The 27,945-nt window shown below is 53.1% G+C and overlaps 1 protein-coding gene across 1 annotated transcript in view; it reads right to left on the reverse strand.

Annotated features, from left to right (window-relative positions):
- Positions 1–27,945, reverse strand: part of LOC116938375 (uncharacterized) — a 70,212-nt gene that overhangs the window by 35,688 nt on the left and 6,579 nt on the right. Inside the window, exons 4-5 of the mRNA XM_076057478.1 lie at positions 18,911–19,046; positions 9,722–9,805 (exon numbers count right to left, since the gene is read on the reverse strand). Coding sequence (XP_075913593.1) covers positions 9,722–9,805; positions 18,911–19,046 — 220 coding nt within the window. The remainder of the gene's footprint in view (positions 1–9,721; positions 9,806–18,910; positions 19,047–27,945) is intronic.

Consider the following 27,945-nt stretch of genomic DNA (forward strand, 5'->3'; position numbering starts at 1 on the left):
ATCACCATCACCACCATCATCACCATCACCACCATCATCACCATCACTAACATCATCACCATCACTAACATCATCACCATCACCACCATCACCACCATCACTAACATCATCACCATCACTAACATCATCATCATCACCATCACCAACATCATCACCAACATCATCACCATCACCAACATCATCACCATCACCAACATCATCACCATCACTAACATCATCACCATCATCATCACCATCACTAACATCATCACCATCATCATCACCATCACTAACATCATCACCATCACGAACATCATCACCATCATCATTACCATCACTTACATCATCACTAACATCATCACCATCACTACCATCATCACCATCACCAACATCATCACCATCACTAACATCATCACCATCACTAACATCATCACCATCACCAACATCATCACCATCACCACCATCATCACCATCACTAACATCATCACCATCACTAACATCATCACCATCACCAACATCATCACCATCACCACCATCATCACCATCACCAACATCATCACCATCACTAACATCATCACTAACATCATCACCATCACCAACATCATCACCATCACTAACATCATCACCATCACTAACATCATCACCATCACTAACATCATCACCATCATCACCATCATCACCATCACCAACATCATCACCATCACCACCATCATCACCATCACCAACATCATCACCATCACTAACATCATCACCATCACTAACATCATCACCATCACTAACATCATCACTAAAATCATCATCATCACCATCACCAACATCATCACCATCACCAACATCACCATCATCACTAACATCATCACCATCACTAACATCACCATCACTAACATCATCACCATCACCAACATCATCACCATCACTAACATCATCACCATCACTAACATCACAATCACTAACATCATCACCATCACCACCATCATTACCATCACCAACATCATCACCATCACCATCATCACCACCATCACTAACATCATGACCATCACTAACACCATCACCATCACTAACATCATCACCATCACCAACATCATCACCATCACTAACATCATCACCATCACTAACATCATCACCATCACTAACATCATCACCATCACTAACATCATCACCATCACCATCATCATCACCATCACTAACATCTTCACCATCACTAACATCATCACCATCACTAACATCATCACCATCACTAACATCATCACCATCACTAACATCATCACCATCACCAACATCATCACCATCACTAACATCTTCACCATCACTAACATCATCACCATCACTTACATCAACACCATCACCATCACCAACATCATCACCATCACCAACATCATCACCATCACCAACATCATCACCATCACTAACATCATCACCATCACCAACATCATCACCATCACTAACATCATCACCATCACTAACATCATCACCATCACTGACATCATCACCATCACTAACATCATCACCATCACCAACATCATCACCATCACTAACATCATCACCATCACTAACATCATCACCATCACCAACATCATCACCATCACTAACATCATCACCATCACTAACATCATCACCATCACTAACATCATCACCATCACCAACATCATCACCATCACCATCACTAACATCATCACCATCACTAACATCATCACCATCACCATCATCACCATCACCAACATCATCACCATCACTAACATCATCACCATAACCAACATCATCACCATCACTAACATCATCACCATCACTAACATCATCACCATCACTAACATCATCACCATCACTAACATCATCATCACCATCACCAACATCATCACCATCACTAACATCATCACCATCACTAACATCATCACCATCACCAACATCATCATCATCACCAACATCATCACCATCACTAACATCATAACCATTACTAACATCATCACCATCACCAACATCATCACCATCACTATCATCACCATCATCATCACCATCACTAACATCATCACCATCACCAACATCATCACCATCACCAACATCATCACCATCACTAACATCATCACCATCACTAACACCATCACCATCACCAACATCATCACCATCATCATCACCATCACTAACATCATCACCATCACCATCACCAACATCATCACCATCACCAACATCATCACCATCACCAACATCATCACCATCACTAACATCATCACCATCACTAACACCATCACCATCACCAACATCATCACCATCATCATCACCATCACTAACATCATCACCATCACCATCACCAACATCATCACCATCACTAACATCATTACCATCACCAACATCATCACTAACATCATCACCATCACCAACATCATCACCATCACTAACATCATCACCATCACTAACATCATCACCATCACTAACATCATCACCATCACTAACATCATCACCATCACCAACATCATCACCATCACTATCATCACCATCATCATCACCATCACTAACATCATCACCATCACTAACATCATCACCATCACTAACATCATCACCATCACTAACATCATCACCATCACTAACATCATCACCATCACTAACATCATCACCATCACCATCATCATCACCATCACTAACATCTTCACCATCACTAACATCATCACCATCACTAACATCATCACCATCACCAACATCATCACCATCACTAACATCTTCACCATCACTAACATCATCACCATCACTTACATCAACACCATCACCATCACTAACATCATCACCATCACCAACATCATCACCATCACCAACATCATCACCATCACTAACATCATCACCATCACTAACATCATCACCATCACCAACATCATCACCATCACCAACATCATCACCATCACTAACATCATCACCATCACCAACATCATCACCATCACTAACATCATCACCATCACTAACATCATCACCATCACTGACATCATCACCATCACTAACATCATCACCATCACCAACATCATCACCATCACTAACATCATCACCATCACTAACATCATCACCATCACCAACATCATCACCATCACTAACATCATCACCATCACTAACATCATCACCATCACTAACATCATCACCATCACCAACATCATCACCATCACCATCACTAACATCATCACCATCACTAACATCATCACCATCACCATCATCACCATCACCAACATCATCACCATCACTAACATCATCACCATAACCAACATCATCACCATCACTAACATCATCACCATCACTAACATCATCACCATCACTAACATCATCACCATCACTAACATCATCATCACCATCACCAACATCATCACCATCACTAACATCATCACCATCACTAACATCATCACCATCACCAACATCATCATCATCACCAACATCATCACCATCACTAACATCATAACCATTACTAACATCATCACCATCACCAACATCATCACCATCACTATCATCACCATCATCATCACCATCACTAACATCATCACCATCACCAACATCATCACCATCACCAACATCATCACCATCACTAACATCATCACCATCACTAACACCATCACCATCACCAACATCATCACCATCATCATCACCATCACTAACATCATCACCATCACCATCACCAACATCATCACCATCACTAACATCATCACCATCACCAACATCATCACCATCACCAACATCATCACCATCACTAACATCATCACCATCACTAACACCATCACCATCACCAACATCATCACCATCATCATCACCATCACTAACATCATCACCATCACCATCACCAACATCATCACCATCACTAACATCATTACCATCACCAACATCATCACTAACATCATCACCATCACCAACATCATCACCATCACTAACATCATCACCATCACTAACATCATCACCATCACTAACATCATCACCATCACTAACATCATCACCATCACCAACATCATCACCATCACTATCATCACCATCATCATCACCATCACTAACATCATCACCATCACTAACATCTTCACCATCACTAACATCATCACCATCACTAACATCTTCACCATCACTAACATCATCACCATCACCAACATCATCACCATCACCAACATCATCACCATCACCAACATCATCACCATCACCAACATCATCACCATCACCAACATCATCACCATCACCAACATCATCACCATCACTAACATCATCACCATCACTTACATCATCACCATCACCAACATCATCACCATCACCAACATCATCACCATCACCAACATCATCACCATCACCAACATCATCACCATCACTAACACCATCACCATCACCAACATCATCACCATCACTAACATCATCACCATCACCAACATCATCACTTACATCACCAACATCATCACCATCACCAACATCATCACCATCACCATCATCACCATCATCATCATCATCACATCACCAACATCATCACCATCACTAACATCATCACCATCACCAACATCATCACCATCACTAACACCATCACCATCACTAACATCATCACCATCACTAACATCATCACCATCACTAACATCATCACCATCACCATCATCACCATCATCATCATCATCACATCACCAACATCATCACCATCACTAACATCATCACCATCACTAACATCATCACCATCACTAACATCATCACCATCACTAACATCATCACCATCACTAACATCATCACCATCACTAACATCATCACCATCACCAACATCATCACCATCACTAACATCATCACCATCACCAACATCATCACCATCACTAACATCATCACCATCACCAACATCATCACCATCACTAACATCATCACCATCACCAACATCATCACCATCACTAACATCATCACCATCACCAACATCATCATCACCATCACTAACATCATCACCATCACTAACATCATCATCACCATCACCAACATCATCACCATCACCACCAACATCATCACCATCACCACCATCATCACCATCACTAACATCATCACCATCACTAACATCATCACCATCACTAACATCATCACCATCACTAACATCATCACCATCACTAACATCATCACCATCACTAACATCATTACCATCACTAACATCATCACCCTAAATCACACCATCATCACCATCATCCTGATTCACACCATCACTACCAGAGACTCACACAGACTCACTCAGACTCACACTCAGTCACTCAGACACTCACTCACACAGAGACTCACACAGAGACTCACACAGAGACTCACACACAGAGACTCACACACAGAGACTCACACACAGAGACTCACACACAGACTCACAGAGAGCCTCACACACAGACTCACACACACAGACTCACACACAGAGAGCCTCACACACACACTCACACACAGAGACTCACAGAGACTCAGACTCACAGAGACACACACAGAGACTTACACACAGACACACACTCACAGAGACTCACACAGAGACTCACACACAGAGACTCACACACAGACACACACTCACAGAGACTCACACAGAGACTCACACACAGAGACTAACTCACATACTCACACTCAGAGACTCACTCGCAGAGAGAATCACACACTCACAGAGATACAGAGAGACTCACACACAGAGACTCACACACAGAGACTCACAGAGAGACACACTCACACCCAGAGTGTGTCACCTGATCTGAGGACTGGTAGACTCACTCAGACACTCACTCAGAGACTCACAGAGACATACACACACAGAGACTCACTCACAGAGACTCACACACACAGACTCACACAGACTCACACTCACAGGACTCACACTCACAGAGAGACTCACTCACACCCAGAGTGTGTCACCTGATCTAAGGACTGGTAGACTCACTCAGACACTCAGAGAGACTCACAGAGTGACTCACACACAGACTCACACAGACTCACACACAGAGACAAAGAGACTCACACACAGAGACTCACACACAGACTCACACACAGACACTCACAGAGACTCACACACACATACTCACACAGAGACACACACACAGAGACTAACTCACACAGAGAGACTCACAGAGACTCACAGAGACACACACAGAGACTCACAGAGACTCACTCACACACAGAGAGACTAACTCACTCACATAGTGTGTCACCTGATCTGAGGACTGGTAGACTCACTCAGACACTCAGAGAGACTCACAGAGAGACTCACACACAGACTCACACAGACTCACACACAGAGACACAGAGACTCACACACAGACTCACACTCACAGAGACTCACACAGAGACTCACACACAGAGACTCACACACAGAGACTCACAGAGACTCACAGAGAGACTAACTCACACACAGAGACTCACACTCACAGAGACTCACACTCACAGAGACTCACTCACAGAGACTCACAGAGAGTCTCACACACACACACACAGAGACTCACAGAGAGACTCACAGAGAGACTCACAGAGAGACTCACTCACACAGACTAACTCACACACAGAGACTCACACAGAGAGACTCACTCACACAGACTAACTCACACACAGAGACTCACACACAGAGACTAACTCACACCCAGAGTGTGTCACCTGATCTGAGGACTGGTAGACTCACTCAGACACTCAGAGAGACTCACAGAGAGACTCACACACAGACTCACACAGACTCACACACATACTCACACACAGAGACTCACTCACAGAGACTCACACACACACTCACACACACAGACTCACACAGAGACTCACACAGAGACTCACACAGACTCACACTCACAGAGACTCACACACAGACACTCAGAGACTCACACACAGAGACACAGAGACTCACACTCACAGACTCACTCACACACATACTCACACTCACAGAGACTCACACTCACAGAGAGACTAACTCACACTCAGAGTGTGTCACCTGTTCTGAGGACTGGTAGACTCACTCAGACACTCACTCAGTCACTCAGAGACTCACACTCACAGAGACTCACACAGAGAGACTCACAGAGACTCACACAGAGACACAGAGACTCACACACAGAGACTCACAGAGACTCACACACAGAGACTCACAGAGACTCACACAGAGAGACTCACTCACACACAGAGACTCACACAGAGAGACTCACACAGAGAGACTAAATCACACCCAGAGTGTCATCTGATCTGAGGACTGGTAGACTCACTCAGACACTCACAGAGACTCACAGAGAGACTCACTCACAGACTCACACAGACTCACACACAGAGACACACAGAGAGACTCACTCACAGACTCACACAGACTCACACACAGACTCACACAGAGAGACTCACACACAGACACACACTCACAGACTCACAGACTCACACTCACACCCACAGAGTGTGTCACCTGATTTGAGGACTGGTAGACTCACTCAGACACTCAGAGAGACTCACACACACAGAGACTCACTCACACACAGACGCACACACAGACTCACACACAGACTCACACACACAGACACACACAGACTCACACTCACTCACAGAGTGTGTCACCTGATCTGAGGACTGGTAGACTCACTCAGACACTCACAGAGACTCACTCACACACACAGAGACTCACACACACACCGACACACACACAGACTCACACACAGACTCACACACAGACTCACACTCACTCACAGAGTGTGTCTCCTGATTTGAGGACTGGTAGACTCACTCAGACACTCACAGAGACTCACAGAGAGACTCACACACAGACTCACACAGACTCACACACAGAGACACAGAGACTCACACACAGAGACTCACACAGAGAGACTCACAGAGACTCACACACACATACTCACACACAGAGACTCACACACACATACTCACACACAGAGACTCACACACAGAGACTCACACACAGAGACTCACACACAGAGACTCTCACACACACAGACTCACACACAGAGACTCACACACAGAGACTCACACACAGAGACTCACACACAGAGACTCACACAGACACACACACAGAGACTCACACACAGAGACCCTCACACACACACAGACTCACACACAGAGACTCACACACAGAGACTCACAGAGACTCACACACATACTCACACTCACAGAGACACACACACAGAGACTCACTCACACAGACACACAGAGAGACTCACTCACACAGAGAGACTCACACAGAGACTCACACAGAGAGACTAACTCACACACAGAGTGTGTCATCTGATCTGAGGACTGGTAGACTCACTCAGACACACACAGAGACTCACAGAGACTCACTCACAGACTCACACAGACTCACACACAGAGACACACAGAGAGACTCACTCACAGACTCACACAGACTCACACACAGACTCACACAGAGAGACTCACACACAGACACACACTCACAGACTCACACTCACACCCACAGAGTGTGTCACCTGATTTGAGGACTGGTAGACTCACTCAGACACTCAGAGAGACTCACACACACAGAGACTCACTCACACACAGACGCACACACAGACTCACACACAGACTCACACACACAGACACACACAGACTCACACTCACTCACAGAGTGTGTCACCTGATCTGAGGACTGGTAGACTCACTCAGACACTCACAGAGACTCACTCACACACACAGAGACTCACACACACACAGACACACACACAGACTCACATACAGACTCACACACAGACTCACACTCACTCACAGAGTGTGTCACCTGATCTGAGGACTGGTAGACTCACTCAGACACTCACAGAGACTCACAGAGAGACTCACACACAGACTCACACAGACTCACACACAGAGACACAGAGACTCACACACAGAGACTCACACAGAGAGACTCACAGAGACTCACACACACATACTCACACACAGAGACTCACACACACATACTCACACACAGAGACTCACACACAGAGACTCACACACAGAGACTCACACACAGAGACTCACACACACACAGACTCACACACAGAGACTCTCACACACACACAGACTCACACACAGAGACTCACACACAGAGACTCACACACAGAGACTCACACACAGAGACTCACACACAGAGACTCACACAGACACACACACAGAGACTCACACACAGAGACTCTCACACACACACAGACTCACACACAGAGACTCACACACAGAGACTCACACACAGAGACTCACACACAGAGACTCACACAGACACACACACAGAGACTCACACACAGAGACTCTCACACACACACAGACTCACACACAGAGACTCACACACAGAGACTCACACACAGAGACTCACACACAGAGACTCACACAGACACACACACAGAGACTCACAGACTCACACTCACTCACAGAGTGTGTCACCTGATCTGAGGACTGGTAGACTCACTCAGACACTCACAGAGACTCACACACACAGAGACTCACACACACAGACTCACACACAGACTCACACACAGACTCACACACACAGACACACACAGACTCACACTCACTCACAGAGTGTGTCACCTGATCTGAGGACTGGTAGACTCACTCAGACACTCAGAGAGACTCACTCACACACACAGAGACTCACACACACACAGACACATACACAGACTCACACACACACAGACTCACACACACACAGACTCACACACAGACTCACACACAGACTCACACACAGACTCACACTCACTCACAGAGTGTGTCACCTGATCTGAGGACTGGTAGACTCACACAGACACTCAGAGAGACTCACAGAGAGACTCACACACACAGACTCACACACAGACTCACACACAGACTCACACTCACTCACAGAGTGTGTCACCTGATCTGAGGACTGGTACACTCCGTGCTGTTCACAGCCAATGTCGAACATGTACTTGCCAGCCCCTACAGGCTAAACACAGAGACACACACAATCACACAATCACATAAACAGTGTCACACACATACATAGTGTCACACACATAGACAATCACACACAGTGTCACACACACACACAGTGTCACACACACACAGTGTCACACACAATCACATACAGAGACAGTGTCACACACACACAATCACACACACAGATACACAGTGTCACACACATACAAACACATACACACAGTGTCACACACAATCACACACACAGACACAGTGTCACACACAGACACACACACATACACGCAGTCACACACAGACACACAGACACACACACAGACACACACACAGTGTCACACACACAGTGTCACACACAGACACACACACACAATCACACACACATAGTGTCACACGCACACAGTGTCACACACAGTGTCACACACACAGTGTCACACACACACAGTGTCACACACAGTGTCACACACACAGTGTCACACACACAGTGTCACACAGTGTCACAACAAAGACAAAGACAAAGATCCCCCATATAGCCTTAACAGACTGTTGGGGCAAGTGCTGTTAGCGAGCACCTATGAAGGCCGGAACGGTACACGAGGGGGTGGGTGGCCAACACCACGCCCGACCGCCTTTGTCTCCCTAGTGGCGATGTTTACACACCGCGCCAGGTACTCATTTGAGGCTGAGTCGACCTAGGGGAGGCCCGGGACCGGTTCAGATAATCGTCACTGGTGTTGGCCGTGAGCGGGAATCGAACTCGGGTCGCCAGGTTCATAGCGCAGCGTAGCGCTAACCACTACACCACCGCTCCCCACTGTGTCACACACACAGTGTCACACACACACAGTGTCACACACACAGTGTCACACACACAGTGTCACACACACAGTGTCACACACAGTGTCACACACAGTGTCACACACAGACACACAGTGTCACACACATAGTGTCACACACAGTGTCACACACACAGTGTCACACACAGTGTCACACACAGTGACACACACACACACACACAATCACACACAATCACATACACACACACAATCACACACACACACAGTGTCACACACACAGTGTCACACACACAGTGTCACACACACACACACACAATCACACACACACAATCACACACAGTGTCACACACAGTGTCACACACACATACACAGACACACACACACAATCACACACAGTGTCACAGACAACAACAACAACAACAACCGCCATTCGCCACTAAGTGGCGGTGACGTCACCACGACGCTTGTGCCAGGCTATGTGCACCCTGAGGCCACGTGAAGTGTCGAACGCCCACTGGCAGGAGGTCACGGGGCAGACCCAGGTGCCACGGGTCGACTGACTGAGATGACTGGCTGATGCACCACCTGTGCCCCCTACTGTGCCAACCTGCTGTGCTTTAGCCACCCGGCACTCCGCTCGTTGTTGTGAGCGTCGCTCCTCCGCCCTCCGTTGTTGTTGGAGGGCGACTGCCTCCAACTGCCCAGTAGCATCCTTCACGAGCCTCCTCCACAGAGGCCGATCTTGACACCGCTGGTACCAGTCATCGGCAAGTCCACTCAGCTCCACGTCCTCCTGTACCACATCACTCCATCTCTTCTCTAGCCCGTGCCGCGCCCGCTTAGCCCCCTCAATCCGGCCAAACAAAAGCTGTTTCGGCATGCGGTGGCTGGGCATGCGGGCTACATGACCCAGCCATCGCAGCCTTGCCTGCCGGAGGAGCTCACCGATGGAACCCTGCCCAGATCTTTCAAGGATTTGTGAGCTCCTCACACAATCCAGTCTGGTTAAACCCAGGATGGATCGTAGGCAGGCCAGCCTAAATGTTTCTAACCGGCGAAGATGTTCCATTAGGGGGGTCCACATTTCGCAAGCGTAGAGAAGGGAGGGAATGACCGTGGCTGAGAAAACCTGAAGCTTAGTGCGGAGCGACAGACCAGGTAGCTTCCACACAGCATTACGCAACCGATGAAAATATATTGCCGCTCGACTGATTCCGAGTGAGACCTCTGCTGTTAAACTGGAGCCAGTCATAAGCACACTGCCCAGGTATGGGAAACTCTCCACTCTCTCCACAACTGCCCCATCACCGATTGGGAGTTGTGGGGGTGGAGTGTCCGATGGTACAAAATACCCAGGCAGGTGCTTAGTTTTGGTGGGGCTGATGGTAAGGCCCCACCTCTTAGTGGCACGCTCCAGTCTCAGCAGCAGCGTCTCCAACTCCTCCTCTGACTGAGCAGCTATTACCAAATCATCAGCATACATAACGTGGTTGAGCAATAGGGAGCCATCCCTTGACCGCACCCGGGCATCGATTAGCCTCCCATTATATCTGTACCATATGGAGATTCCCCCGGTACAGCTATTGAAGGCTTCACGAACTACGTGGTCAAAATAGATGTTAAATAATGTGGGAGCCAGAGGACATCCCTGTCGCACCCCAAGGTGTACAGGGAATGGCTCTGACTCCCGGCCACGTAGTTTTATCCGGGCCCGCTCACAATCATGAAGGTCCTTAATGATCGTGAGCAGAGGGTCAGGTACTCCAAAAGCACGAAGAACGACCCAGAGCCCAGGCCTACTGATGGTATCATAGGCCTTGACCAGGTCAATAAAGCAGAGATGTAGGTCTTGTTGGAATTCCCTTTCACCTCTGCTGTAGCAGATGGACAGGAAATATGGCATCTGTACAGGACCGCCCTTTCCTGAAACCGCATTGGGGCTCCGTAAGCCTCTCCTAAGCGTGCCTGGCAAGGCGATGTTGAATAATCCTTGCCAGGACCTTTCCCGGCACACTGAGGAGTGAGACACCCCTGTAGTTGTTACAGTCTGTGCGGTCCCCCTTCTTTTAAAGGGGGACCACCAGGGCATCCTTCCAATCCTGCGAAACCCGTCCAGTGGTCCAGACTGTTGTTATGATGTCATGTAGGGCAGTCTGTGCACAAACGCCACCCTCCCTCAGCATTTCGCTTTGGGAGATCATCTCTACCCGGTGCCTTTCCTGGTCTCAGACTCCGGATCGCCTTCAGTACTTCCTCAACAGATGGCACCTCAGCCAGCCACTCACAGGGGGTGACTTCTTCCAATATTTGAGGCACCGCAGCCTCAGCAGGGTCATCCTAACTTTGTGCCACGATGTTTTCCTGGCTGAGGGATTTCCCCTCCCCCAGGACCCCGTGTCTCTCTCTCCCTGTATCTCTCTCCCCGTGTCTCTCTCCCCGTGTCTGTCTCCCCCCGTGTCTCTCTCCCCCCGTGTCTCTCTCCCCCCGTGTCTCTCTCCCCGTGTCTCTCTCTCCCCGTGTCTCTCTCCCCCCATGTCTCTCTTCCCCCGTGTCTCTCTGCCCGTGTCTCTCTCTCTCCCCGTGTCTCTCTCCCCGTGTCTCTCTCCCCGTGTCTCTCTCTCCCCGTGTCTCTCTCTCTCTCCCCGTGTCTCTCTCCCCGCGTCTCTCTCTCCCCGTGTCTCTCTCTCCCCGTGTCTCTCTCTCTCCCCGTGTCTCTCTCTCTCCCCGTGTCTCTCTCTCCCCGTGTCTCCCCGTGTCTCTCTCCCCGTGTGTCTCTCTCTCCCCGCGTCTCTCTCCCCGTATCTCTCTCTCCTCGTGTCTCTCTCCCCCCGTGTCTCTCTCCCCCGTGTCTCTCTCCCCGTGTCTCTCTCTCCCCGTGTCTCTCTCCCTCCGTGTCTCTCTCCCCCCGTGTCTCTCTCCCCGTGTCTCTCTCTCCCCGTGTCTCTCTCCCCGTGTCTCTCTCCCCGTGTTTCTCTCCCCGTGTCTCTCTCCCCGTGTCTCCCCGTGTCTCTCTCTCCCCGTGTCTCTCTCTCTCTCCCCGTGTCTCTCTCCCCGCGTCTCTCTCTCCCCGTGTCTCTCTCTCCCCGTGTCTCTCTCTCTCCCCGTGTCTCTCTCTCTCCCCGTGTCTCTCTCTCTCCCCGTGTCTCTTTCCCCGTGTCTCTCTCTCCCCGTGTCTCCCCGTGTCTCTCTCCCGTGTCTCTCTCCCCGTGTCTCTCCGTGTCTCTCTCTCCCCGTGTCTCTCTCTCCCCGTGTCTCTCTCTCCCCGTGTCTCTCTCTCTCCCCGCGTCTCTCTCCCCGTATCTCTCTCCTCGTGTCTCTCTCCCCCCGTGTCTCTCTCCCCCCGTGTCTCTCTCCCCGTGTCTCTCTCTCCCCGTGTCTCTCTCCCCCCGTGTCTCTCTCCCCCCGTGTCTCTCTCCCCATGTCTCTCTCTCTCCCCGTGTCTCTCTCCCCGTGTCTCTCTCCCCGTGTCTCTCTCCCCGTGTCTCTCTCTCCCCGTGTCTCTCTCTCTCTCCCCGTGTCTCTCTCCCCGCGTCTCTCTCTCCCCGTTTCTCTCTCTCCCCGTGTCTCTCTCTCTCCCCGCGTCTCTCTCTCTCCCCATGTCTCTCTCCCCGTGTCTCTCTCCCCGTGTCTCCCCGTGTCTCTCTCTCCCCGTGTCTCTCTCTCTCCCCGTGTCTCTCTCCCCGCGTCTCTCTCTCTCCCCGTGTCTCTCTCCCCGTGTCTCTCTCACCGTGTCTCTCTCTGCCTGTGTCTCTCTCCCCCGTGTCTCTCTCTCCCTGTGTCTCTCTCTCCCCGTGTCTCTCTCTCCCCGCGTCTCTCTCTCCCCGTGTCTCTCTAGCCGTGTCTCTCTCCCCGTGTCTCTATCTCCCCGTGTCTCTCTCTCCCCGTGTCTCTCTCCCTGTGTCTCTCTCCCCGTGTGTCTCTCTCTCCCAGTGTCTCTCTCTCTCCCCGTGTCTCTCTCTCCCCGTGTCTCTCTCTCTCCCCGTGTCTCTCTCCCCGTGTCTCTCTCCCCGTGTCTCTCTCTCTCCCCGTGTCTCTCTCTCCGCGTCTCTCTCTCTCCCCGTGTCTCTCTCCCTGTGTCTCTCTCCCCGTGTGTCTCTCTCTCCCAGTGTCTCTCTCTCTCCCCGTGTCTCTCTCTCCCCGTGTCTCTCTCTCTCCCCGTGTCTCTCTCCCCGTGTCTCTCTCCCCGTGTCTCTCTCTCTCCCCGTGTCTCTCTCTCCGCGTCTCTCTCTCTCCCCGTGTCTCTCTCTCCCAGTGTCTCTCTCTCTCTCTCTCCCCGTGTCTCTCTCTCCCCGTGTCTCTCTCTCTGTGTCTCTCTCCCCGTGTGTCTCTCTCTCCCCGTGTCTCTCTCTCTCCCCGTGTCTCTCTCTCCCCGTGTCTCTCTCTCTCCCCGTGTCTCTCTCTCCTCGTGTCTCTCTCCCCGTGTCTCTCCCCCCGTGCCTCTCTCTCTCCCCGTGTCTCTCTCCCCGCGTCTCTCTCCCAGTGTCTCTCTCTCCCCGTGTCTCTCTCTCTCTCTCTCCCCGTGTCTGTCTCTCCCCGTGTCTGTCTCTCTCTCTCTCTCTCCCCGTGTCTCTCTCTCCCCGTCTCTCTCTCCCCGTGTCTCTCTCTCCCTGTGTCTCTCTCTCCCCGTGTCTCTCTCTCTCTCTCCCCGTGTCTCTCTCTCTCCCCGTGTCTCTCTCCCCATGTCTCTCTCTCTCCCCGTGTCTCTCTCCCCGTGTCTCTCTCCCCGTGTCTCTCTCCCCGTGTCTCTCTCTCCCCGTGTCTCTCTCTCTCTCCCCGTGTCTCTCTCCCCGCGTCTCTCTCTCCCCGTTTCTCTCTCTCCCCGTGTCTCTCTCTCTCCCCGCGTCTCTCTCTCTCCCCATGTCTCTCTCCCCGTGTCTCTCTCCCCGTGTCTCCCCGTGTCTCTCTCTCCCCGTGTCTCTCTCTCTCCCCGTGTCTCTCTCCCCGCGTCTCTCTCTCTCCCCATGTCTCTCTCCCCGTGTCTCTCTCACCGTGTCTCTCTCTGCCTGTGTCTCTCTCCCCCGTGTCTCTCTCTCCCTGTGTCTCTCTCTCCCCGTGTCTCTCTCTCCCCGCGTCTCTCTCTCCCCGTGTCTCTCTAGCCGTGTCTCTCTCCCCGTGTCTCTATCTCCCCGTGTCTCTCTCTCCCCGTGTCTCTCTCCCTGTGTCTCTCTCCCCGTGTGTCTCTCTCTCCCAGTGTCTCTCTCTCTCCCCGTGTCTCTCTCTCCCCGTGTCTCTCTCTCTCCCCGTGTCTCTCTCCCCGTGTCTCTCTCCCCGTGTCTCTCTCTCTCCCCGTGTCTCTCTCTCCGCGTCTCTCTCTCTCCCCGTGTCTCTCTCCCTGTGTCTCTCTCCCCGTGTGTCTCTCTCTCCCAGTGTCTCTCTCTCTCCCCGTGTCTCTCTCTCCCTGTGTCTCTCTCTCTCCCCGTGTCTCTCTCCCCGTGTCTCTCTCCCCGTGTCTCTCTCTCTCCCCGTGTCTCTCTCTCCGCGTCTCTCTCTCTCCCCGTGTCTCTCTCTCCCAGTGTCTCTCTCTCTCTCTCTCCCCGTGTCTCTCTCTCCCCGTGTCTCTCTCTCTGTGTCTCTCTCCCCGTGTGTCTCTCTCTCCCCGTGTCTCTCTCTCTCCCCGTGTCTCTCTCTCCCCGTGTCTCTCTCTCTCCCCGTGTCTCTCTCTCCTCGTGTCTCTCTCCCCGTGTCTCTCCCCCCGTGCCTCTCTCTCTCCCCGTGTCTCTCTCCCCGCGTCTCTCTCCCAGTGTCTCTCTCTCCCCGTGTCTCTCTCTCTCTCTCTCCCCGTGTCTGTCTCTCCCCGTGTCTGTCTCTCTCTCTCTCTCTCCCCGTGTCTCTCTCTCCCCGTCTCTCTCTCCCCGTGTCTCTCTCTCCCTGTGTCTCTCTCTCCCCGTGTCTCTCTCTCTCTCTCCCCGTGTCTCTCTCTCTCCCCGTGTCTCTCTCTCTCTCCCCGTGTCTCTCTCTCTCTCTCTCTCCCCGTGTCTCTCTCTCCCCGTGTCTCTCCCCCCGTGTCTCTCTCTCTCTCCCCGTGTCTCTCTCCCCGCGTCTCTCTCCCAGTGTCTCTCTCTCCCCGTGTCTCTCTCTCTCTCTCTCCCCGTGTCTGTCTCTCCCCGTGTCTCTCTCTCTCTCTCTCTCTCCCCGTGTCTCTCTCTCCCCGTCTCTCTCTCCCCGTGTCTCTCTCTCCCCGTGTCTCTCTCTCCCCGTGTCTCTCTCTCCCCGTGTCTCTCTCTCTCTCCCCGTGTCTCTCTCTCTCCCCGTGTCTCTCTCTCTCTCCCCGTGTCTCTCTCTCTCTCCCCGTGTCTCTCTCTCTCTCCCCGTGTCTCTCTCCCCGTGTCTCTCCCCGTGTCTCTCTCCCCGCATCTCTCTCTCCCTGTGTCTCTCTCCCCGTGTCTCTCTCTCTCTCACCCCGTGTCTCTCTCTCTCTCCCCGTGTCTCTCTCTCTCCCCGTGTCTCTCTCTCCCCGTGTCTCTCCCCGTGTCTCTCTCCCCGCATCTCTCTCTCCCTGTCTCTCTCCCCGTGTCTCTCTCTCCCCGTGTCTCTCTCCCTCTCTCTCCGTGTCTCTCTCTCTCTCTCTCTCCCCGTGTATCTCTCTCCCCATGTCTCTCTCACCCCGTGTCTCTCTCTCTCCCCGTGTCTCCCGGTGTCTCTCTCTCCCCGTGTCTCTCTCTCCCTGTGTCTCTCTCTCAGCGTGTCTCTCTCTCCCCGCGTCTCTCTCTCCCCGTGTCTCTCTCCCCGTGTCTCTCTCTCCCCGTGTCTCTCTCTCCCCGTGTCTCTCTCTCCCCGTGTCTCTCTCCCTGTCTCTCTCTCCCCGTGTCTCTCTCTCTCCCCGTGTCTCTCTCTCCCCGTGTCTCTCTCTCCCCGTGTCTCTCTCTCCCCGTGTCTCTCTCTCCCCGTGTCTCTCTCTCCCCGTGTCTCTCTCCCTGTGTCTCTCTCTCCCCGTGTCTCTCTCTCCCCGTGTCTCTCTCTCCCCGTGTCACTCTCTCTCTCTCCCCGTGTCTCTCTCCCCGTGTCTCTCTCTCCCCGTGTCTCTCTCTCTCCCCGTGTCTCTCTCCCCGTGTCTCTCTCTCCCCATGTCTCTCTCTCTGTGTCTCCCTCCCCGTGTCTCTCTCCCCGTGTCTCTCTCCCCGTGTCTCTCTCTCCCCGTGTCTCTCTCTCTCCCCGTGTCTCTCTCTCCCCGTGTCACTCTCTCTCTCTCCCCGTGTCTCTCTCCCCGTGTCTCTCTCTCCCCGTGTTTCTCTCTCCCCGTGTCTCTCTCTCCCCGTGTCTCTCTCTCTCTCTCCGTGTCTCTCTCTCTCCCCGTGTCTCTCTCTCCCCGTGTCTCTCTCCCCGTGTCTCTCTCTCCCCGTGTCTCTCTCTCTCCCCGTGTCTCTCTCTCTCCCCGTGTCACTCTCTCCCCGTGTCTCTCTCTCTCCCCGTGTCTCTCTCTCCCCGTGTCTCTCTCTCCCCGTGTCTCTCTCTCCCCGTGTCTCTCTCTCTCCCCGTGTCTCTCTCTCTCCCCGTGTCTCTCTCTCTCTCTCTCCCCGTGTCTCTCTCTCTCTCTCCCCGTGTCTCTCTCTCCCCGTATCTCTCTCTCTCCCCGTGTCTCTCTCTCTCCCCGTGTCTCTCTCTCCTCGTGTCTCTCTCACCCCGTGTCTCTCTCCCCGTGTCTCCCCGTGTCTCCCCGTGTCTCTCTCCCCGTGTCTCTCTCTCTCCCGGTATCTCTCTCCCTGTCTCTCTCACCCCGTGTCTCTCTCTCCCCGTGTCTCTCTCTCCCCGTGTCTCTCTCTCTCTCTCTCCCCGTGTCTCTCTCTCTCCCCGTGTCTCTCTCCACGTGTCTCTCCCTGTGTCTCTCTCTCTCTCTCTCCCCGTGTTTCTCTCTCTCTCCCCGTGTCTCTCTCTCTCTCTCCCCGTGTCTCTCTCTCTTCCCGTGTCTCTCTCTCCCCGTGTCTCTCTCCCCGTGTCTTTCTCTCCCCGTGTCTCTCTCTCTCCCCGTGTCTCTCTCCCCGTGTCTCTCTCTCTCTCCCCGTGTGTCTCTCTCTCTCTCCCCGTGTCTCTCTCTCTCTCCCCGTGTCTCTCTCTCCCCGTGTCTCTCTCCCCGTGTCTCTCCCCGTGTCTCTCTCTCTCTCTCCCCGTGTCTCTCTCTCTCTCCCCGTGTCTCTCTCTCCCCGTGTCTCTCTCTCTCTCTCCCCGTGTCTCTCTCTCCCCGTGTCTCTCTCTCCCCGTGTCTCTCTCTCCCCGTGTCTCTCTCTCCCCGTGTCTCTCTCTCCCCGTGTCTCTCTCTCTCTCCCCGTGTCTCTCTCTCTCCCCGTGTCTCTCCCCGTGTCTCTCTCCCCCCGTGTCTCTCTCACCGCGTTGTCCTTGAAGTGTCCCTGGTAGCGGTGCTGTGCGTACAGCAGCTGACCCGGCCCCTCCATCCTGCCGTGAGCCCACAACCCCACGTAGCGAGCTCCAGACTCGTGGAACAAATACGTGCCTTGCCCGTGCCTGCTCACCACACACACACAGACACACACAGAGACACACAGAGACACACACACAGACACACACACAGATACACACACAGAGACACACTCACTCACTCACCACACACACAGACACACACACACAGAGACACACACAGAGACACACGCACTCACTCACCACAAACACACAGACACACACACACAGAGACACACACACACAGAGACACACACACTCACTCACCACACACACACAGACACACACACACAGAGACACACACACACAGAGACACACGCACTCACTCACCACACACACACAGACACACACACACAGAGACACACACACAGACACACACACAGACACACACACACAGAGACACTCACACACACACAGAGACACACACAGAGACACACACACACAGTGACACACACACAGAGAGAGACACACACAGTGACACACTCACTCACCAGACACACACAGAGACACACACACACAGAGACACACACAGACACACACACAGATACACTCACCACGCACACACACAGACACACAGAGACACACACACACAGAGACACACACAGAAACACACTCACTCACTAACTCACCACACACACACAGAGACACACACACAGATACACTCACACACAGAGAGACACACACACACAGAGACACACACACAGAGACACATACACAGACACACACAGAGAGACACACACAGAGACACACAGAGACACACTCACTCACTCACCACACACACACAGACACACACACACAGAGACACACAGAGACACACAGAGACACACACACTCACTCACCACACACACACAGACACACACACAGAGAGACACACAAAGAGAGACACACACAGACACACACACAGACACACACTCACTCACTCACCACACACACGCAGACACACACACAGAGACACACACACACAGACACACACTCACTCACTCACCACACACACACAGAGACACACACACACAGAGACACACAGAGACACTCACTCACCACACACACAGAGACACTCACTCACTCACCATACAGATACACTCACTCACTCACCACACACACACAGACACTCACTCACTCACCATACAGATACACTCACTCACCACACGCACACACACACAGACACTCACTCACTCACCATACAGATACACTTACTCACTCACTCACCACACACACACAGACACACACACTCACTCACCACACACACACAGAGAGACACTCACTCACCACACAGATACACTCACTCAGTAACTCACCACACACACTCACTCACCCACTCACCCACTCTCCAACTCACTCACTCTCCCACTCACTCACTCACCCACTCACTCACTCACCCACTCACTCACCCACTCACTCACTCACCCACTCACCCACCCACCCACTCACCCACTCACTCACCCACTCACTCACTCACCCACCCACCCACTCACCAACCCACCCACTCACTCACCCACCCACCCACTCACCCACCCACTCACTCACCCACTCACCCATTCACCCACTCACTCACCCACTCACTCACCCACCCACCTACTCACTCACTCACTCACCCACTCACTCACTCACCCACTCACTCACCCACTCACTCACTCACTCAACCACTCACTCACCCACTCACTCACTCACCCACACACTCACTCACCCACCCACTCACTCACTCACCCACCCACTCACTCACTCACCTCTGATGATGTCTCCACTCACCCTGGTAGACGTCACCATTGCTGTAAGTGTAAACTCACCACTCACTCACTCACCCACTCACCCACCCACCCACACACTCACTCACCCACTCACTCACCCACTCACTCACCCACTCACCCACCCACTCACCCACTCACCCACTCACTCACCCACTCACCCACTCACTCACCCACTCACTCACTCACCCACCCACCCACCCACTCACCCACCCACTCACCCACTCACTCACTCACCCACTCACTCACTCACCCACTCACTCACTCATCCACTCACTCACTCACCCACTCACTCACTCACCCACTCACTCACTCATCCACTCACCCACTCACTCACCCACTCACTCACCCACTCACTCACTCACCCACTCACCCACTCACCCACCCAACCACCCACTCACCCACTCACTCACCCACCCACCCACTCACTCACTCACTCACCCACTCACCCACTCACTCACCCACTCACTCACTCACCCACCCACTCACTCACTCACCCACTCACTCACCCACTCACTCACTCACCCACTCACTCATCCACTCACTCACTCACTCACCCACTCACTGACTCACTCACCCACCCACTCACCCACTCACTCACCCACTCACTCACTCACTCACCCACTCACTCACTCACTCACCCACCCACTCACCCACCCACCCACCCACTCACTCACTCACCCACCCACTCACCCACTCGCTCACCCACTCACTCATCCACTCACTCACTCACTCACCCACCCACTCACTCATCCACCCACTCACTCACCCACCCACCCACTCACTCACCCACTCACTCACCCACTCACCCACTCACTCACCCACTCACTCACTCACCCACTCACCCACTCACTCACTCACTCACCCACTCACTCACTCACTCACCCACTCACTCACTCACTCATCCACTCACTCACTCACTCACCCATTCACTCACTCACCCACTCACCCACCCACTCACCCACCCACTCACCTCTGATGTCTCCACTCACCCTGGTAGACGTCACCATTGCTGTAAGTGTAAACTCACCACTCACTCACCCACTCACTCACTCACCCACCCACCCACTCACCCACTCACTCACTAACCCATCACTCACCCACTCACTCACCCACTCACTCACCCACCCACTCACTCACCCACCCACTCACTCACCCACTCACCCACTCACCTCTGATGATGTCTCCACTCACCCTGGTAGACGTCACCATTGCTGTAAGTGTAAACTCACCACTCACTCACCCACTCACTCACTCACTCACCCACCCACTAACTCACTCACCCACTCACTCACCCACTCACTCACCCACTCACCCACCCACTCACTCACCCACTCACTCACCCACCCACTAACTCACTCACCCACTCACTCACCCACCCACCCACCCACTCACCCACCCACTCACCACTGCCACTCACCTCTGATGATGTCTCCACTCACCCTGGTAGACGTCACCATTGCTGTAAGTGTAAACTCACCACTCACTCACTCACTCACCCACTCACTCACCCACCCACCCACTCACTCACCCACCCACTCACCCACCCACTCACCTCTGATGATGTCTCCACTCACCCTGGTAGACGTCACCATTGCTGTAAGTGTAAACTCACCACTCACTCACCCACTCACTCACTCACCCACTCACTCACTCACTCACCCACCCACTCACCCACTCACCCACTCACTCACTCACCCACTCACCCACTCACTCACTCACCCACTCACTCACCCACTCATCCACTCACCTCTGATGATGTCTCCACTCACCCTGGTAGACGTCACCATTGCAGTAAGTGTAAACTCACCACTCACTCACTCACCCACTCACCACTGCCACTCACCTCTGATGATGTCTCCACTCACCCTGGTAGACGTCACCATTGCTGTAAGTGTAAACTCACCACTCACTCACCCACTCACTCACTCACTCACCCACCCACTAACTCACTCACCCACTCACTCACCCACTCACTCACCCACTCACCCACCCACTCACTCACCCACTCACTCACCCACCCACTAACTCACTCACCCACTCACTCACCCACCCACCCACCCACTCACCCACCCACTCACCACTGCCACTCACCTCTGATGATGTCTCCACTCACCCTGGTAGACGTCACCATTGCTGTAAGTGTAAACTCACCACTCACTCACTCACTCACCCACTCACTCACTCACTCACCCACTCACCCACCCACCCACTCACCCACCCACTCACCTCTGATGATGTCTCCACTCACCCTGGTAGACGTCACCATTGCTGTAAGTGTAAACTCACCACTCACTCACTCACTCACCCACTCACCCACTCACCCACCCACTCACTCACCCACCCACCCACCCACTCACCCACTCACCCACTCACCCACCCACTCACTCACCCACCCACTCACCCACTCACTCACCCACCCACCCACCCACTCACCCACTCACCCACTCACTCACCCACTCACCCACTCACCCACCCACCCACTCACTCACCCACTCACCCACCCACTCACTCACCCACCCACTCACCCACTCACTCACCCACTCACCCACCCACCCACCCACTCACTCACCCACTCACTCACCCACTCACTCACCCACTCACCACCACCACTCACTCCACCCACCCACTCACCCACTCACCCACCCACTCACTCACCCACTCACTCACCCACTCACTCACCCACCCACCCACTCACTCACCCACCCACTCACCCACTCACCCACTCACTCACTCACCCACTCACCCACTCACCCACCCACTCACTCACCCACTCACCACTGCCACTCACCTCTGATGATGTCTCCACTCACCCTGGTAGACGTCACCATTGCTGTAAGTGTAAACTCACCACTCACTCACCCACTCACTAACTCACTCACCCACTCACTCACTCACCCACTCACCCACCCACTCACTCACCCACCCACCTCTGATGATGTCTCCACTCACCCTGGTAGACGTCACCATTGCTGTAAGTGTAAACTCACCACTCACTCACCCACTCACCCACTCACTAACTCACTCACTCACCCACCCACTCACCCACTCACCCACCCACTCACTCACCACTCACTCACTCACTCACCCACTCACTCACCCACTCACCCACCCACTCACCCACCCACTCACTCACTCACCCACTCACCCACCCACTCACCTCTGATGATGTCTCCACTCACCCTGGTAGACGTCACCATTGCTGTAAGTGTAAACTCACCACTCACTCACCCACTCACTCACCCACCCACTCACTCACTCACCCACTCACTCACCCACCCACTCACTCACTCACCCACTCACCCACTCACTCACCACTCACTCACCCACTCACACCCACTCACTCACTCACTCACCCACTCACTCACCCACTCACTCACCCACTCACCCACTCACTCACCTCTGATGATGTCTCCACTCACCCTGGTAGACGTCACCATTGCTGTAAGTGTAAACTCACCACTCACTCACTCACTCACCCACTCACCCACCCACTCACTCACCCACTCACTCACCCACTCACCCACTCACTCACTCACTCACCCACTCACTCACCCACTCACTCACCCACTCACCACTGCCACTCACCTCTGATGATGTCTCCACTCACCCTGGTAGACGTCACCATTGCTGTAAGTGTAAACTCACCACTCACTCACCCACTCACTCACCCACTCACTCACCCACTCACTCACTCACTCACCCACTCACCCACCCACTCACTCACCCACTCACTCACTCACCCACCCACTCACCCACCCACTCACCCACTCACCTCTGATGATGTCTCCACTCACCCTGGTAGACGTCACCATTGCTGTAAGTGTAAACTCACCACTCACTCACCCACTCACCCACCCACTCACTCACCCACTCACCCACTCACCCACCCACTCACCCACTCACCACTGCCACTCACCTCTGATGATGTCTCCACTCACCCTGGTAGACGTCACCATTGCTGTAAGTGTAAACTCACCACTCACTCACCCACTCACCCACTCACCCACCCACTCACTCACCCACTCACTCACCCACCCACTCACTCACCACTGCCACTCACCTCTGATGATGTCTCCACTCACCCTGGTAGACGTCACCATTGCTGTAAGTGTAAACTCACCACTCACTCACTCACCCACTCACTCACCCACTCACTCACCCACTCACCCACTCACCACCCACCCACTCACCTCTGATGATGTCTCCACTCACCCTGGTAGACGTCACCATTGCTGTAAGTGTAAACTCACCACTCACTCACTCACTCACCCACTCACCTCTGATGATGTCTCCACTCACCCTGGTAGACGTCACCATTGCTGTAAGTGTAAACTCACCACTCACTCACCCACTCACTCACTCACCCACCCACCCACTCACTCACTCACTCACCCACTCACCACTGCTACTCACCTCTGATGATGTCTCCACTCACCCTGGTAGACGTCACCATTGCTGTAAGTGTAAACTCACTCACTCACTCACCCACTCACCCACTCACTCACTCACCCACTCACTCACCCACCCACTCACTCACTCACCCACTCACTCACTCACTCACCCACTCACTCACCCACCCACTCACTCACCCACTCACTCACCCACTCACTCACTCACTCACCCACTCACCCACTCACTCACCCACCCACTCACTCACTCACCCACTCACTCACTCACTCACCCACTCACTCACCCACCCACTCACTCACTCACCCACTCACTCACCCACCCACTCACTCACTCACCCACTCACTCACTCACCCACTCACCCACCCACTCACCTCTGATGATGTCTCCACTCACCCTGGTAGACGTCACCATTGCTGTAAGTGTAAACTCACCACTCACTCACCACTCACCCACTCACTCACCCACCCACTCACTCACCCACCCACTCACCCACTCACCCACCCACTCACCCACTCACCCACTCACTCACCCACTCACCCACTCACCCACTCACTCACCCACTCACTCACCCACTCACCCACTCACTCACCCACTCACTCACCCACTCACCCACTCACTCACCTCTGATGATGTCTCCACTCACCCTGGTAGACGTCACCATTGCTGTAAGTGTAAACTCACCACTCACTCACCCACCCACCCATCCACTCACTCACCCACCCACTCACTCACCCACTCACTCACTCACCCACCCACTCACTCACCCACCCACCCACTCACCCACTCACTCACCCACTCACTCACCCACTCACCCACTCACCCACCACTCACTCACTCACTCACCCACTCACTCACCCACTCACTCACTCACTCACCCACTCACCACTGCCACTCACCTCTGATGATGTCTCCACTCACCCTGGTAGACGTCACCATTGCTGTAAGTGTAAACTCACCACTCACTCACCCACCCACTCACTCACCCACTCACCCACCCACCCACTCACTCACCCACTCACCCACTCACTCACTCACCCACTCACCCACCCACTCACCCACCCACTCACCTCTGATGATGTCTCCACTCACCCTGGTAGACGTCACCATTGCTGTAAGTGTAAACTCACCACTCACTCACCCACTCACTCACTCACCACTCACTCACTCACCCACTCACCTCTGATGATGTCTCCACTCACCCTGGTAGACGTCACCATTGCTGTAAGTGTAAACTCACCACTCACTCACTCACCCACTCACTCACCCACTCACTCACCCACTCACCCACTCACCACCCACCCACTCACCTCTGATGATGTCTCCACTCACCCTGGTAGACGTCACCATTGCTGTAAGTGTAAACTCACCACTCACTCACTCACTCACCCACTCACCTCTGATGATGTCTCCACTCACCCTGGTAGACGTCACCATTGCTGTAAGTGTAAACTCACCACTCACTCACCCACTCACTCACTCACCCACCCACCCACTCACTCACTCACTCACCCACTCACCACTGCTACTCACCTCTGATGATGTCTCCACTCACCCTGGTAGACGTCACCATTGCTGTAAGTGTAAACTCACTCACTCACTCACCCACTCACCCACTCACTCACTCACCCACTCACTCACCCACCCACTCACTCACTCACTCACCCACTCACTCACTCACTCACCCACTCACTCACCCACTCACTCACTCACCCACTCACTCACCCACCCACTCACTCACTCACTCACCCACCCACTCACTCACTCACCCACTCACTCACTCACTCACCCACTCACTCACCCACCCACTCACTCACTCACCCACTCACTCACCCACCCACTCACTCACTCACCCACTCACTCACTCACCCACTCACCCACCCACTCACCTCTGATGATGTCTCCACTCACCCTGGTAGACGTCACCATTGCTGTAAGTGTAAACTCACCACTCACTCACCACTCACCCACTCACTCACCCACCCACTCACTCACCCACCCACTCACCCACTCACCCACCCACTCACCCACTCACCCCACTCACTCACCCACTCACCCACTCACCCACTCACTCACCCACTCACTCACCCACTCACCCACTCACTCACCCACTCACTCACCCACTCACCCACTCACTCACCCTCTGATGATGTCTCCACTCACCCTGGTAGACGTCACCATTGCTGTAAATGTAAACTCACCACTCACTCACCCACCCACCCATCCACTCACTCACCCACCCACTCACTCACCCACTCACTCACTCACCCACCCACTCACTCACTCACCCACCCACCCACTCACCCACTCACTCACCCACTCACTCACCCACTCACCCACTCACCCACCCACTCACTCACTCACTCACCCACTCACTCACCCACTCACTCACTCACTCACCCACTCACCACTGCCACTCACCTCTGATGATGTCTCCACTCACCCTGGTAGACGTCACCATTGCTGTAAGTGTAAACTCACCACTCACTCACCCACCCACTCACTCACCCACTCACCCACCCACCCACTCACTCACCCACTCACCCACTCACTCACTCACCCACTCACCCACCCACTCACCCACCCACTCACCTCTGATGATGTCTCCACTCACCCTGGTAGACGTCACCATTGCTGTAAGTGTAAACTCACCACTCACTCACCCACCCACTCACTCACCCACTCACTCACCCACTCACTCACTCACCCACTCACCCACCCACTCACCCACCCACTCACCTCTGATGATGTCTCCACTCACCCTGGTAGACGTCACCATTGCTGTAAGTGTAAAC

This window comes from Petromyzon marinus, chromosome 82 (assembly GCF_048934315.1).
Source record: "Petromyzon marinus isolate PM22_M1 ecotype Great Lakes invasive population chromosome 82, UKy_Petmar_22M1.pri1.0, whole genome shotgun sequence".
Lineage (NCBI taxonomy): Eukaryota > Metazoa > Chordata > Hyperoartia > Petromyzontiformes > Petromyzontidae > Petromyzon > Petromyzon marinus.